This window comes from Ranitomeya imitator, chromosome 4, assembly GCF_032444005.1.
Source record: "Ranitomeya imitator isolate aRanImi1 chromosome 4, aRanImi1.pri, whole genome shotgun sequence".
Taxonomy (NCBI): Eukaryota; Metazoa; Chordata; class Amphibia; order Anura; family Dendrobatidae; genus Ranitomeya; species Ranitomeya imitator.
The window spans coordinates 3,253,642-3,270,032 of NC_091285.1; the positions used below are offsets into that span (position 1 = coordinate 3,253,642).

General features: G+C 44.5%; 1 protein-coding gene across 1 annotated transcript in view; it reads left to right on the forward strand.

Annotated features, from left to right (window-relative positions):
- LOC138674933 (solute carrier organic anion transporter family member 1A2-like) overlaps positions 1 to 16,391 on the forward strand; it is an 86,543-nt gene that overhangs the window by 37,858 nt on the left and 32,294 nt on the right. The window contains exons 6-8 of the mRNA XM_069762770.1: positions 7,920 to 8,069; positions 9,503 to 9,601; positions 10,307 to 10,552. Of these exons, the coding sequence (XP_069618871.1) occupies positions 7,920 to 8,069; positions 9,503 to 9,601; positions 10,307 to 10,552 (495 nt within the window). The remainder of the gene's footprint in view (positions 1 to 7,919; positions 8,070 to 9,502; positions 9,602 to 10,306; positions 10,553 to 16,391) is intronic.

Sequence of the window (16,391 nt, forward strand, 5' to 3'; positions counted from 1 at the left end):
CCCTCCCTGCTCCAGGCCCGGATCCAAGATGGCCGCGGCATCCGGGTCCTGCAGGGAGGGAGGTGGCTTCACAGAGCCTGCTCAGAGCAGGCGCTTGGTAAGCCTGCACTGCTGTAAGTCAGATCGGTGATCTGACAGAGTGCTGTGCAAACTGTCAGATCACCGATCTGTGATGTCCCCCCCCCCTGGGACAAAGTAAAAAAGTAAAAAAAAAATTTTCCAAATGTGTAAAAAAATAATAATTCCTAAATATTGAAAAAAAAAATATTATTCCCATAAATACATTTCTTTATCTAAATAAAAAAAACAAACCAATAAAAGTACACATATTTAGTATTGTCGCGTCCGTAACTGCCCGACCTATAAAACTGGCCCACTAGTTAACCCCTTCAGTAAACACCATAAGAAAAAAAAAAAAAGAGGCAAAAAACGCTTTATTATCATACCGCCGAACAAAAAGTGGAATAACACGTGATCAAAAAGACAGATATAAATAACCATGGTACCACTGAAAACGTCATCTTGTCCCACAAAAAATGAGTCACCATACAGCATCATCAGCAAAAAAATAAAAAAGTTATAGTCCTGAGAATAAAGCGATGCCAAAATAGTTATTTTTTCTATAAAATAGTTTTTATCATATAAAAGCGCCAAAACATAAAAAAAATGATAAAAATGAGGTGTCGCTGTAATCGTACTGACCCGAAGAATAAAACTGATTTATCAATTTTACCAAACGCGGAACGGTATAAACGCCTCCCCCAAAAGAAATTCATGAATAGTTGGTTTTTGGTCATTCTGCCTCACAAAAATCGGAATAAAAAGCTATTAAAAAATGTCACGTGCCCGAAAGTGTTCCCAATAAAAATGTCAACTCGTCCTGCAAAAAACAAGACCTCACGTGACTCTGTGGACCAAAATATGGAAAAATTATAGCTCTCAAAATGTGGTAATGCAAAAAATATTTTTTGCAATAAAAAGCGTCTTTCAGTGTGTGACGGCTGCCAATCATAAAAATCCGCTAAAAAACCCGCTATAAAAGTAAATCAAACCCCCCTTCATTACCCCCTTAGTTAGGGAAAAATAATAAAATTAAAAAAATGTATTTATTTCCTTTTTAGGGTTAGGGCTAGGGTTAGGGCTAGGGTTAGGCCTAGGGTTAGGGCTAGGGTTAGGGTTGGGGCTAAAGTTAGGGTTAGGGTTGGGGCTAGGGTTGGGGTTAGGGTTGGGGCTAAAGTTAGGGTTGGGGCTAAAGTTACGGTTAGGGTTTGGATTACATTTACGGTTGGGATTAGGGTTTGGATTAGAGTTAGGGGTGTGTCAGGGTTAGAGGTATGGTTAGGGTTACTGTTGGGATTAGGGTTAGGGGTGTGTTTGGATTAGGGTTTCAGTTATAATTGAGGGGTTTCCACTGTTTAGGCACATCAGGGGCTCTGCAAACGCGACATGGCGTCCAATCTCAATTCCAGCCAATTCTGCATTGAAAAAGTAAAACAGTGCTTCTTCCCTTCCAAGCTCTCCGGTGTGCCCAAACAGGGGTTTACCCCAACATATGGGGTACCAGCGTACTCAGGACAAATTGGACAACAACTTTTGGGGTCCAATTTCTCCTGTTACCCTTGGGAAAATACAAAACTGGAGGCTAAAAAATAATTTTTGTGGGAAAAAAAAGATTTTTTATTTTCACGGCTCTGCGTTATAAACTGTAATGAAACACTTGGGGGTTCAAAGTTCTCACAACACTTCTAGATAAGTTCCTTGAGGGGTCTAGTTTCCAATATGGGGTCACTTGTGGGGGGTTTCTACTGTTTAGGTACATTAGGGGCTCTGCAAACGCAATGTGACGCCCGCAGACCATTCCATCAAAGTCTGCATTCCAAATGGCGCTCCTTCCCTTCCGAGCCCTCCCATGCGCCCAAACAGTGATTCCCCCCCACATATGGGGTATCAGCGCACTCAGGACAAATTGGACAACAAATTTTGGGGTCCAATTTCTCCTGTTACCCTCGGGAAAATACAAAACTGGGGGCTAAAAAATAATTTTTGTGGGAAAAAATTTTTGTTTTATTTTTATGGCTCTGCATTATAAACTGTAGTGAAACACTTGGGGGTTTACAGTTCTCACCACACATCTAGATAAGTTCCTTAGGGGGTCTACTTTCCAAAATGGTGTCACTTGTGGGGGGTTTCAATGTTTAGGCACATCAGTGGCTCTCCAAACGCAACATGGCGTCCCATCTCAATTCCTGTCAATTTTGCATTGAAAAGTCAAACGGCGCTCCTTCCCTTCTGAGCTCTCCCATGCGTCCAAACAGTGGTTTACCCCCACATATGGGGTATCAGCGTACTCGGTACAAATTGTACAACAACTTTTGGGGTCCAATTTCTTCTCTTACCCTTGGGAAAATAAAAAATTGGGGGCGAAATATAATTTTTGTGAAAAAATATGATTTTTTATTTTTACGGTTCTGCATTATAAACTACTGTAAAGCACTTGGTGGGTCAAAGTGCTCACCACACATCTAGATAAGTTCCGTAGTGGGTCTACTTTCCAAAATGGTGTCACTTTTGGGGGGTTTCAATGTTTAGGCACATCAGGGGCTCTCCAAACGCAACATGGCGTCCCATCTCGATTCCAGTCAATTTTGCATTGAAAAGTCAAACGGCGCTCCTTCCATCCAAGCTCTCCCATGCGCCCAAACAGTGGTTTACCCCCACATATGGGGTATCAGCGTACTCAGGACAAATTGTACAACAACTTTTGGGGTCCAATTTCTTCTCTTACCCTTGGGAAAATAAAAAATTGAGGGCGAAAAGATAATTTTTGTGAAAAAATATGATTTTTTATTTTTACGGTTCTGCATTATAAATTTCTGTAAAGCACTTGGTAAAATAAAACAAATTGGAGCTGAAGTAAATGTTTTGTGAAAAAAAGTTAAATGTTCATTTTTATTTAAACATTCCAAAAATTCCTGTGAAGCACGTAAAGGGTTAATAAACTTCTTGAATGTGGTTTTGAGCACCTTGAGGGGTGCAGTTTTTAGAATGGTGTCACACTTGGGTATTTTCTATCATATAGACCCCTCAAAATGACTTCAAATGAGATGTGGTCCCTAAAAAAAAATGGTTTTGTAAAAATGAGAAATTGCTGGTCAACTTTTCACCCTTATAACTCCCTAACAAAAAAAAATTTTGGTTCCAAAATTGTGCTGATGTAAAGTAGACATGTGGGAAATGTTACGTATTAAGTATTTTGTGTGACATAACTCTGTGATTTAAGGGCATAAAAATTCAAAGTTGGAAAATTGCAAAATTTTCAAAATTTTCGCCAAATATCCATTTAAAAAAAAAAAAAAAACGCAGGTAATATCAAAGAAATGTTACCACTATCATGAAGTACAATATCTCTCGAGAAAACAATGTCAGAATCGCCAAGATCCGTTGAAGCGTTCCAGAGTTATAACCTCATAAAGGGACAGTGGTCAGAATTGTAAAAATTGGCCCGGTCCATAACGTGCAAACCACCCTTGGGGGTAAAGGGGTTAAAGACTCCATAATAACAGGGTCTGTACCACAGGACTGGCGTATAGCAAATGTGGTGCCAATATTCAAAAAGGGGACAAAAACTGAACTCGGAAATTATCGGCCAGTAAGCTTAACCTCTACTGTGGGTGAAATCCTGGAGGGCATTCTAAGGGACGCTATACTGGAGTATCTGAGGAGGAATAACCTCATGACCCAGTATCAGCACGGGTTTACTAGGGACCGTTCATGTCAGACTAATTTGATCAGTTTCTATGAAGAGGTAAGTTCCGGACTGGACCAAGGGAACCCAGTGGATGTAGTGTATATGGACTTTTCAAAAGCTTTTGATACGGTGCCACACAAAAGGTTGATACATAAAATGAGAATAATGGGGATAGGGGAAAATATGTGTAAGTGGGTTGAGAGCTGGCTCAGGGATAGGAAACAAAGGGTGGTAATTAATGGAGCACACTCGGACTGGGTCGCGGTTAGCAGTGGGGGTACCACAGGGGTCAGTATTGGGCCCTCTTCTTTTTAACATATTTATTAATGACCTTGTAGGGGGCATTCAGAGCAGAATTTCAATATTTGCAGATGACACTAAACTCTGCAGGGTAATCAATACAGAGGAGGACAATTTTATATTACAGGATGATTTATGTAAACTAGAAGCTTGGGCTGATAAATGGCCAATGAGCTTTAATGGGGATAAATGTAAGGTCATGCACTTGGGGAGAAGTAATAAGATGTATAATTATGTGCTTAATTCTAAAACTCTGGGCAAAACCGTCAATGAAAAAGACCTGGGTGTATGGGTGGATGACAAACTCATATTCAGGGGCCAGTGTCAGGCAGCTGCTACAAAGGCAAATAAAATAATGGGATGCATTAAAAGAGGCATAGATGCTCATGAGGAGAACATAATTTTACCTCTATACAAGTCACTAGTGCGACCACACTTAGAATACTGTGCACAGTTCTGGTCTTCGGTGTATAAGAAAGACATAGCTGAACTAGAGCGGGTGCAGAGAAGAGCGACCAAGGTTATTAGAGGACTGGGGGGTCTGCAATACCAAGATAGGTTATTACACTTGGGGCTATTTAGTTTGGAAAAACGAAGACTAAGGGGTGATCTTATGTTAATGTATAAATATAAGAGGGGACAGTACAAAGACCTTTCTGATGATCTTTTTAATCATAGACCTGAGACAGGGACAAGGGGGCATCCTCTACGTCTGGAGGAAAGAAGGTTTAGGCATAATAACAGACGCGGATTCTTTACTGTAAGAGCAGTGAGACTATGGAACTCTCTGCCGTATGTTGTAATGAGTGATTCATTACTTAAATTTAAGAGGGGACTGGATACATTTCTGGAAAAGTATAATGTTACAGGGTATATACACTAGATTCCTTGATAGGGCGTTGATCCAGGGAACTAGTCTGATTGCCGTATGTGGAGTCGGGAAAGGAATTTTTTTCCCCAATGTGGAGCTTACTCTTTGCCACATGGGTTTTGTTTGCCTTCCTCTGGATCAACATGTTAGGGCATGTTAGGTTAGGCTATGGGGTGAACTAGATGGACTTATAGTCTTCCTTCAACCTTAATAACTATGTAACTATGTATATGTATCTGTGAGGGCAGGGACTGTGGTGTAATATTATATACCATGTATCAGCGGGGGAGGGGACTGTGGTGTATTATAATATATTATGAATCTGCGGGGGAGGGGACTGTGGCGTAATATCACATAGTATATATCTATAGGTGAGGGGACTGTGGTGTATTATAATATGTATCTGTGGGGGAGGGGACCGTGTAGTAATATCATATAATATGTATCTGCGGGGGAGGGGACCGTGGAGTAATATCATATAATATGTATCTGTGGGGGAGGGGACCGTGGAGTAATATCATATAATATGTATCTGTGGGGGAGGGGACCGTGGAGTAATATCATATAATATGTATCTGCGGGGGAGGGGACCGTGGAGTAATATCATATAATATGTATCTGTGGGGGAGGGGACCGTGGAGTAATATCATATAATATGTACGGTATCTGTGGGGGAGGGGACTGTGGAGTAATATCATATAATATGTATCTGCGGGGGAGGGGACTGTGGAGTAATATCATATAATATGTATCTGCGGGGGAGGGGACCGTGGAGTAATATCATATAATATGTACGGTATCTGTGGGGGAGGGGACTGTGGAGTAATATCATATAATATGTATCTGCGGGGGAGGGGACCGTGGAGTAATATCATATAATATGTATCTGTGGGGGAGGAGACCGTGGAGTAATATCATATAATATGTACGGTATCTGTGGGGGAGGGGACTGTGGAGTAATATCATATAATATGTATCTGCGGGGGAGGGGACTGTGGAGTAATATCATATAATATGTATCTGCAGGGGAGGAGACCGTGGAGTAATATCATATAATATGTATCTGCGGGGGAGGGGACCGTGGAGTAATATCATATAATATGTATCTGTGGGGGAGGGGACTGTGGAGTAATATCATATAATATGTATCTGTGGGGGAGGGGACTGTGGAGTAATATCATATAATATGTATCTGCGGGGGAGGGGACCGTGGAGTAATATCATATAATATGTATCTGTGGGGGAGGGGACTGTGGAGTAATATCATATAATATGTATCTGTGGGGGAGGAGACCGTGGAGTAATATCATATAATATGTATCTGTGGGGGAGGAGACTGTGGAGTAATATCATATAATATGTATCTGTGGGGGAGGGGACCGTGGAGTAATATCATATAATATGTATCTGCGGGGGAGGGGACCGTGGAGTAATATCATATAATATGAATCTGTGGGGGAGGGGACTGTGGAGTAATATCATATAATATGTATCTGTGGGGGAGGGGACCGTGGAGTAATATCATATAATATGTATCTGCGGGGGAGGGGACCGTGGAGTAATATCATATAATATGTATCTGTGGGGGAGGGGACTGTGGAGTAATATCATATAATATGTATCTGTGGGGGAGGGGACTGTGGAGTAATATCATATAATATGAATCTGTGGGGGAGGGGACTGTGGAGTAATATCATATAATATGTATCTGTGGGGGAGGGGACCGTGGAGTAATATCATATAATATGTATCTGCGGGGGAGGGGACTGTGGAGTAATATCATATAATATGTATCTGTGGGGGAGGGGACTGTGGAGTAATATCATATAATATGTATCTGCGGGGGAGGGGACCGTGGAGTAATATCATATATGTATCTGCGGGGGAGGGGACAGTGGAGTAATATCATATAATATGTATCTGTGGGGGAGGGGACTGTGGAGTAATATCATATAATATGTAGCTGCGGGGGAGGGGACCGTGGAGTAATATCATATAATATGTATCTGTGGGGGAGGGGACTGTGGAGTAATATCATATAATATGTAGCTGCGGGGGAGGGGACCGTGGAGTAATATCATATAATATGTATCTGCGGGGGAGGGGACCGTGGAGTAATATCATATAATATGTACGGAGTCTGCGGGGGAGGGGACCGTGGAGTAATATCATATAATATAATATGTATCTGCGGGGGAGGGGACTGTGGAGTAATATCATATAATATGTATCTGTGGGGGAGGGGACCGTGGAGTAATATCATATATGTATCTGCGGGGGAGGGGACCGTGGAGTAATATCATATAATATGTATCTGTGGGGGAGGGGACTGTGGAGTAATATCATATAATATGTATCTGCGGGGGAGGGGACCGTGGAGTAATATCATATAATATGTACGGAGTGTGCGGGGAAGGGGACTGTGGAGTAATATCATATAATATGTATCTGCGGGGGAGGAGACAGTGGAGTAATATCATATAATATGTATCTGCGGGGGAGGGGACTGTGGAGTAATATCATATAATATGTATCTGCGGGGGAGGGGACCGTGGAGTAATATCATATAATATGTATCTGCGGGGGAGGGGACCGTGTAGTAATATCATATAATATGTATCTGCGGGGGAGGGGACCGTGGAGTAATATCATATAATATGTATCTGCGGGGGAGGGGACCGTGGAGTAATATCATATAATATGTACGGTATCTGTGGGAGAGGAGACCGTGGAGTAATATCATATAATATGTATCTGCGGGGGAGGGGACCGTGGAGTAATATCATATAATATGTATCTGCGGGGGAGGGGACCGTGGAGTAATATCATATAATATGTATCTGCGGGGGAGGGGACCGTGGAGTAATATCATATAATATGTATCTGCGGGGGAGGGGACCGTGGAGTAATATCATATAATATGTATCTGCGGGGGAGGGGCGCTGGGACAGTCCCATTCACAGGCTGCGCTCTCCTGACCTCTCATCTTCTCGTCTCCAGTTTGCCAGGACGGATCCTACGAGTCCATCATGTGGATATTCGTTTTCATCGGGAATATTCTTCAAGGAATCGGAGAGACCCCGATAGAGCCGCTCGGACTGTCTTATGTGGACGACTACGCCCGAGAGGAAAACTCTCCATTCTACATCGGTAACTAACGGCCAACATCATCACATCCTCCTGGTGATGATGGTGGTGATGATAATGATGGTGATTTTGATGATGATGGTTGTGATTATGGTGGTGATGATGATAATGATGGTGGTGAGGATGATGGTGATGATGATGGTGGTGATGATGATGCTGGTGATTTTGATGATGATGGTTGTGATTATGGTGGTGGTGATAGTGGTGATGGTGATGATGGTCTTGATGGTGATGGTGGTGGTGATGATGATGGTGGTGATATTGGTGGTAATGGTGCTGATGATGGTGGTGGTGATATTGGTGGTGGTGATGGTGCTGATAATGGTGATGATGATGATAGTGTTGGTGATGATGATGGTGGTGCTGATGATTATGGTGGTGGTTATGATGGTGGTGATTTTGATGATGATGATGGTTGTGATTATGGTGATGATGGTGGTGATGATGGTGGTGATGATGATGGTGGTGATGATGCTGGTGATTTTGATGATGATGGTTGTGATTATGGTGTGATTTTGATGATGATGGTTGTGATTATGGTGGTGGTTATGATGGTGGTGATGATGATGGTGGTGATTTTGATGATGATGATGGTTGTGATTATGGTGATGATGGTGATTTTGATGATAGTTGTGATTATGGTGGTGGTTATGATGGTGGTGATGATGATGGTGGTGATTTTGATGATGATGATGGTTGTGATTATGGTGATGATGGTGGTGATGATGATGGTAATGATGGTGGTGGTGATGATGGTGATTTTGGTGGTGGTGATGATGATGATGGTGGTGATGATGGTGGTGGTGATGATGGTGATTTTGATGGTGGTGGTGATGATGATGGTGGTGATGATGGTGATTTTGATAATGATAGTTGTGATTATGCTGGTGGTTATGATGGTGGTGATGATGGCGATAATGATGATGATGGTGTTGGTGATGATGGTGGTGGTGATGATGGTGATTTTGATGGTGGTGATGATGATGGTGATGATGATAGTGGTGATGATGGTGGTGGTGATGATGGTGGTGGTGATGGTGATTTTGGTGGTGGTGATGATGGTGGTGATTTTGTAGATGATGGTTGTGATTATGGTTGTGATTATGGTGGTGATGATGATAATGGTGATGATGATGGTGGTGATGATGATAATGGTGATGATGGTATTGGTGATGATGATGGTGGTGATGATGATAATGGTGATTATGTTGTTGGTGATGATGGTGATTTTGATGGTGGTGATGATGGTGGTGATGATGATAATGGTGATGATGGTGGTGATGATGATGGTGGTGGTGATGATGACGATGGTTGTGACTATGGTGGTGATGATATGATGATGGTGGTGATTATAATGGTGGTAATGATGATGATTGTGGTGATTATGGATGGTGATGATGACACTACTGAGGTTGTTGGCGTTGTCTCCTTTGCAGGGATCATACAGACGCTGTCCATCCTGGGGCCGCTCCTCGGGTCGCTCCTCGCCTCCTTCTTTGCGAAGCTCTATGTGGACATCGGATTTGTAAATCTTGGTAATTGTTTTGTTGCAATATTAAAGGGCAACTAACCCAAAATTATAGTTGTTTTAACAGTTTAGACTCCACCCTCTGCAGTCTCTACCCTCTGTCTAGACTCCACCCTCTGCATAGGCTCCTCCCTCTCTGTAAGCCTTTTGCTCCCTGTATGCTCCTCCCTTTCTGTAGATCCCTCCCTCCCTATAGCCCCCCCATCCCCTTCTGTAGACCCTTCCCTGTCTGAAAGCTCCTCCCTTTTATAGGTCCCTTCCTCCTACTAGGAGCCTCCCCTTCGGTGAATCCCTTCCCCCTTCCTGTAGGCTACTTTCTTTCTGTAGAACATTCATTTTCTGTAAACACCTCCTCCGCTGTAAGCCCCTCCCTCCATCCTCCCTATAGTCTCCACCCTTCCTGTAGATTTGAAGACTCCTCCATTTTTGTAGCGTTGTCAGCTCCTCCCTCTTTGTAGGCTCGTCCTTCCTCCCTGTAAACTCCTCCCTCTTTCTAGCCCCTCCCTGTAGACTCCTCTCTCTCCTTGTAGACCCCTCTGTTCCTGTAGATCCTCCAATCTCTGTCAGCTCCATCCTCTCTGTAGATCTGTAGCCACTTCTCCCTCTTTGTAGCCCCTTCCACTCTGTAGACCCCTTCGTCTCTGTAGACCTCTTCCTGTAGACCCTCAGGATTATGTAGATGATGGTGATTTCTCTGTTCTGGTTCTCACAGATGACGTTTTCCTCACTGTATCGGATGCCCGTTGGGTGGGCGCCTGGTGGATGGGCTTCCTGGTTAGTGGGGTCTTGAACCTCCTCGCTGCTGTCCCCTTCTTATTCCTCCCAAGGTCTCTTCCCAAAGAAGGACAAGAGGATCAGAAAGATAAGAGTGATCAGAGTGAGCTGAGGGAGACGCTACACCCCCCAATAACAGAGGACAGCGCAGAGAGCGGCAAGAAGAGAGAAGTCCCGGCACAAGGTATGGAGGGTCTGTAGGGCAGAAATACAACCTACATCTGTAACAATCCCAAAAGAATCCCCCTGCATAGCTGAGTACCCTGTATTATCAGTAACTTGTACTGTATGGAGAGAGGAGGTGGAAGGAGGACAGAGAAAGGGAGAAGAGGTGTGAGAAGGAGAGAAAGAGGGAGAAGAGGTGCGAGAAATAGAGGAAGAGAGAGGGGAGGAGGTGCGAGAAGTATAAAGAGAGGGAGAGGAGGTGGAAGAAGGACAGAGAGGGAGAGGAGGTGGAAGAAGGACAGAGAGGGAGAGGAGGTGAGAGAAGGAGAGAAAGAGGAAGAGGAGGTGCGAGAAGTACAGAGAAAGGGAGAAGAGGTGCGAGAAATAGAGGAAGAGGAAGAGAGAGGGGAGGAGGTGCTAGAAGAAGGAGAAGCAGAGAGAGAAAGAGGAGGTGGAAGAAGGACAGAGAGGGAGAGGAGGTGTGAGAAGTAGAGAAAGAGGGAGAGGAGGTGAGAGAAGTATAGAGAGAGGGAGAAGAGGTGCAAGAAATAGAGGAAGAGGAAGAGAGAGGGGAGGAGGTGCTAGAAGAAGGAGAAGCAGAGAGAGGGGGAGGAGGTGGAAGAAGGACAGAGAGGGAGAGGAGGTGAGAAAAGTATAGAGAGAGGGAGAGGAGGTGTGAGAAGGAGAGGGAGAGGAGGTGTGAGAAGGAAAGAAAGAGTAGGTGGAAGGACAGAAAGAGGGAGAAAAGGTGGAAGGCCAGAAAGAGGGAGAGGAGAGAGAAGGAGAGAGATGGAGAGCAGGTGCGAGTAGGAGAGAAAGAGAAGGTGCGAGGAGAGATAGAGAAAGAGAAAAAGAGAAGGTGTGAGAAGAAGAGATAGAGGGAGAGGATGTGTGAGAAGGAGAGAAAGAGATGGGAGAAGTATAGAGAGAGGGAGAGGAGGTGTGAGAAGGAGAGAAGAGGAGGTGGAAAAAGGACAAAAATACGGAGAGATGGTGGAAGGACAGAAAGAGGGCGAAGAGAAGAGAGGAGGTGCAAGAAGTACAGAGAGAGGGAGGAGGGAGAGGAGGTATGAGAAGGAGAGAGAGGAAGAGGAGGTGGAAAAAGGACAGAGATAGGTGACAGAAGTACAAAGAGAGGGATAGGAGGTGCGAGAACAAGAGAAAGAGGAGGTGCGAGAAGGAGCGGGAGAGGAGGTGTGAGAAATACACAGAGAGGGAGAGGAGGTGTAAGAAGGACAGAGAGAGGAAGGGGAAGTGGAAGAAGAAGAGAGAAGGAGAAGAGGTGCAAAAAAGAGGAGGGGCGAGAAGGAGAGAGAGGAAGGGGAGGTGGAAGAAGGAGAGAGAGGGAGAAGAGGTGCGAGAAAGAGAAAGGAGGGGGGAGAAGGAGAAGGAGAGGAGGTGTGGGAAGTACAGAGAGAAGGAGAGGAGGTGCGAGAAGGAGAAAGAGGAAGGGGAGGTAGATGAAGGACAGAAAGACGGAGAGGAAGAGAGAGAAGTACAGAGAGAGGAAAAGGAGGTGAGAGAAGGACAGAGAGAGAGGAGGTGAGAGAAGGACAGAGAGAAAGAGATGAGAGAAGTATAGAGAGAGGGAGAGGAGGTGTGAGAAGTGCAGAGTGAGGGCAAGGAGGTGTAAGAAGGAGAGAGAGGAAGGGGAAGTCGAAGAATGAGAGAGGGAAAGGAGGTGCGAGAAGTACAAAGAGAGGGAAAGGAGGTGCGAGAAGTACAAAGAGAGGGAGAGGAGGTGCGAGAAAGAGAGAGAGGGAGAGGAGGTGCGAGAAAGAGAGAGAGAGGGAGAGGAGGTGCGAGAAAGAGAGAGAGGGAGAGGAGGTGCGAGAAAGAGAGAGAGAGGGAGAGGAGGTGCGAGAAAGAGAGAGAGAGAGAGAGAGAGAGAGAGATGGAGAGGAGGTGCGAGGAGACAGAGATTTGAGGGAGAGAAAATGGAGTAAGGATAGAAATGAAGGGAGAGGAGAAAGGGGCAAGAAACCAAAACTGGTATAACAGGTCAGGTACCGTGTATATGAGTGAAATAACAGACCTATAAAATAGCTTTTATTGATGTATTCCCCTTAAAAAATCTCAAAAATATAAAAACAAATCTGTGAGTGGATCAAACTTGTGTACGCAGTAGTCAGGGGTCAAATGTTACATTAAGCAAAGGAAAAATAACTCAGGAACAGAAAACTGATCCTCTGTTTCCCTACGTGGCAGCGGAGGTTGGCACGCTATATTGGAGCTCCTGCTCCACGCAGACTGACCCTGTTGGAGATCCCGAGTTATTTTTCCTTTGCTTAATGTAACATTTGACCTCTGACTACTGCGTACAGAAGTGGGATCCACTCACAGATTAGGTTTTACACTTTTGAGCTTTTTTAGAGGGATACATGAATAAAAGGTATTGTATAGGCCTGTATAGGTCTGTTTTGCTTTGGTTTTTCAAAGAGGAGAAGAGGAGAAAGAGGGAGAGGAGAAGGGGAGAATGAGAGAAAGGAAGAGGAGGTGAGAGAAGGAGAGAGGGAGAGGAGCAGGGTGAAGGAGAGAGACAGAGAGGAGGGAGAAGTAGAGAAAGAGGAAGTGTAAGAGGGAGCGAGAGGAAGAAGAGGTGAGAGAAGGGGAGGAGCAGGGTGAAGGAGAGAGAGGGGCAGAAGAGGAGGGAGAAGTAGAGAAAGAGGAGGTGTAAGAGGGAGCGAGAGGAAGAAGAGGTGAGAGAAGGAAAGAGGGAGAGGAGCAGGGTGAAGGAGAGAGAGGGGCAGAAGAGGAGGGAGAGGTAGAGAAAGAGGAAGTGTAAGAAGGAGTGAGAGGAAGAAGAGGTGAGAGAAGGACAGAGGGAAAGAAGCAGGGTGAAGGAGAGAGACAGAGAGGAGGGAGAAGTAGAGGAAAAGGAGGTGTAAGAGGGAGCGAGAGGAAGAAGAGGTGAGAGAAGGAGAGAGGGAGAGGAGCAGGGTGAAGGAGAGAGAGGGGCAGAAGAGGAGGGAGAAGTAGAGAAAGAGGAAGTGTAAGAAGGAGTGAGAGGAAGAAGAGGTGAGAGAAGGAGAGGAGCAGGGTGAAGGAGAGAGAGGGGCAGAAGAGGAGGGAGAAGTAGAGAAAGAGGAAGTGTAAGAAGGAGTGAGAGGAAGAAGAGGTGAGAGAAGGAGAGGTAGAGAAGGTGGAAAAAGGAGGGAGATGAGGAGGGAGAATTTGTAAATGGAGAGTGAGAGGGAGGCAGAGAGGGAGAGGTGGTGGAAGAAGAGAAAGAGGAAGAGGAGGAAGGAGAAAGAGAGAGAGAAAGAGGAGGTATGAGAAGGAGAGAGAGAGGGGCAGGAGGCGGGAGGAAAGATGGAAAGTAGATGGGATAAGGAGAGAAAGGAATAGGCAGTAGGAGAAGTAGAGAAGGCAAGAAGGGAGAAGCAAAATAAATAGAGGAAGAGGAGGTTGGAGAAGGAGAGTGCCCAGCTTGTTTTGTGTTTTAGTAGGATGAATGTGAGGATGAGGAGCAGGTCTGCAGATGAGGACAAGTGCTGGGGTAATGAGTAAGGTGAGATAATTATTTCTTTGGAGAGTGCAGAAGTTTGGAGATAATGAAGAGGATGGCCGGGCAAAGCCTCTCCAGCCCCCTCTGGTCCCACAATGGGTGGGTTCTTCTTTCTGTAATGCAACACTAATCACCATCTTCAGGCACTATCTTTCTTGTGCCATGAGTCTTCCCCACATTTCTTTTCTGCGACACTCGATCCTGTTGAGTACACCAAATATAACATGTGGGACGGCCATAGCAGAGGGTCACATCAGTGCCCTGCCATGCTACCGGAAAAAAAAAATTTCCATACCGATCACACCGATGAAACATATGTACATCAGATAATAGGCATGACACTTCACTGTATTACCTGTACACTAACACTACATACAGAGCTTCTGGGTATAATATCACAGGTGATAACTGTATTTCCTGTAGACTGTCCACCGGTGATCCCTGTATTACTAGTATACTGACACTATATACAGAGCTCCTGTGTATAATGTCACTGGTGATCACTGTATTACCTATACACTGTCACGATATCTAGAGCTCCTGTGTATGATGTCACTGGTGATCACTGTATTACCTGTACACTGTCATTATATACAGAGCTCCTGTGTATAATGTCACTGGTGATCACTGTATTACATGTACACTATACACTATATACAGAGCTCCTGTGTATAATGTCACTGGTGATCACTGTATTACCTGTACACTATACACTATATACAGAGCTCCTGTATATAATGTCACTGGTGATCACTGTATTATCTGTACACTATACACAGAGCTCCTGTATATAATGTCACTGGTGATCACTGTATTAGGTAATACAGTGATCACCAGTGACATGTGGGCATTTTTGTGTTATCAGGTACCGTTCATTGTGCACGCTATAACCATTGGTTTACCTGCATTGTTCCGTGTTCGCTCTTGGTACATATATTCATTGTTTACTTTTCAACCCGGGGGAGGGGGGGGGGGGTTGTAGTGTGATCTGTGCACAAAAGGGATGTGGTCATTCCTCATATTTCATGATATTTTCTACTTTGTATTGAACTCATGTGGAATTTACGCCTCTTGGCCTTTTGATTGGTGAGATCACCGTGGGAGTGATGTCATCGTTTTTAGATGTTTTTAATTTATAGTGTCAATAAAAGTTTACCTTTTATATTTATATACTGAGCAGTGGTGTGCATTACTTTGGAGTGGTTCTTATTTCTTTCTTTTTTCTGCATTATGTCATGTTACCACTTTTTTGCACCCCTTTAATATCGATTTTTGTAATAGTAGTGTGCCAGTTTCTTCTCAATAGTCACAGTCAACAACTCTAGGGATGGGAATGATTTGGAGCTTTCGTCCATCGACAGGCATACATCCACACACACACGTTTGCAAGTTTACACTAGCGCATGCCCGAGCGGCCATGCGAACCTTTTATAGTAGTAATGCTCCGGGACCTTCCTGATGGTCCAATAGGAGCCGCAACAGGACCTCATCATGTGACTCCCGACCTCTAATGGGAGGTCATCCCGTGGGCATGCTCAGTACGAGAAAATCAGGACTTAGTCCCTGAAAGGCCTGCTCACTGCTGATCAGTGCTGGCTACAAAGACAGCCTAGGAAGGCAGCAGTAACCACGTGCACAGTATAAGCTTGAGCCAGACGCTGGGACCGACGTCTCCGCTAAGCAGGTTTCACTGCAACTGCAGGAGAATGGGAGTCTGCAGTGGACATGGTTCAAGATTCCCCCTGTGCAGCGGCGGTAACTCGAAACCTAACACTGGTGATGAATATATTTCTAGAACACTGGCACTATATACAGAACTCCTGTATATAATGTCACTGTATTACCTGGACACTATACACTATTGTCACGATAATGTATAAAATAGAGTAGGGTTTTTCATTTTCCCTGTTATCCTGCACGATGTGGGCTCTGACCCGCCTCTTCCCTCTTTGCTTCTATGTGTGTGTGAAGCTATTCTTCTCAATGCTCTGCCCTGCCCCCAAGCCAGGAAGGTTTATTGCACTTGTAGCGGCACAAATCTCCCTCCAGCTGAAACTGGTCTGATATCCCTCTCAAGACATGTGATTCTTTCTTCTGTTATAGTACGATATTGGGCCACTGATTTGGGCTAGAAAAATAATAAGGATATATATTGCTAACTTCCATCGGTAGATCTGTCAGCCACTGTAACCACTAGCAGCTAAATGCAATGAGTAAAAATTATGGATTTCTCCGGAACCACGTGAAAACAACTAGGACGAATTTAGTATCAATGGAGAGCTAATTTTAATACAAGATGGATGAGGTGTGTGTTATGACTCTGCCAGATTCTCCAGCGAAGCTATGACAA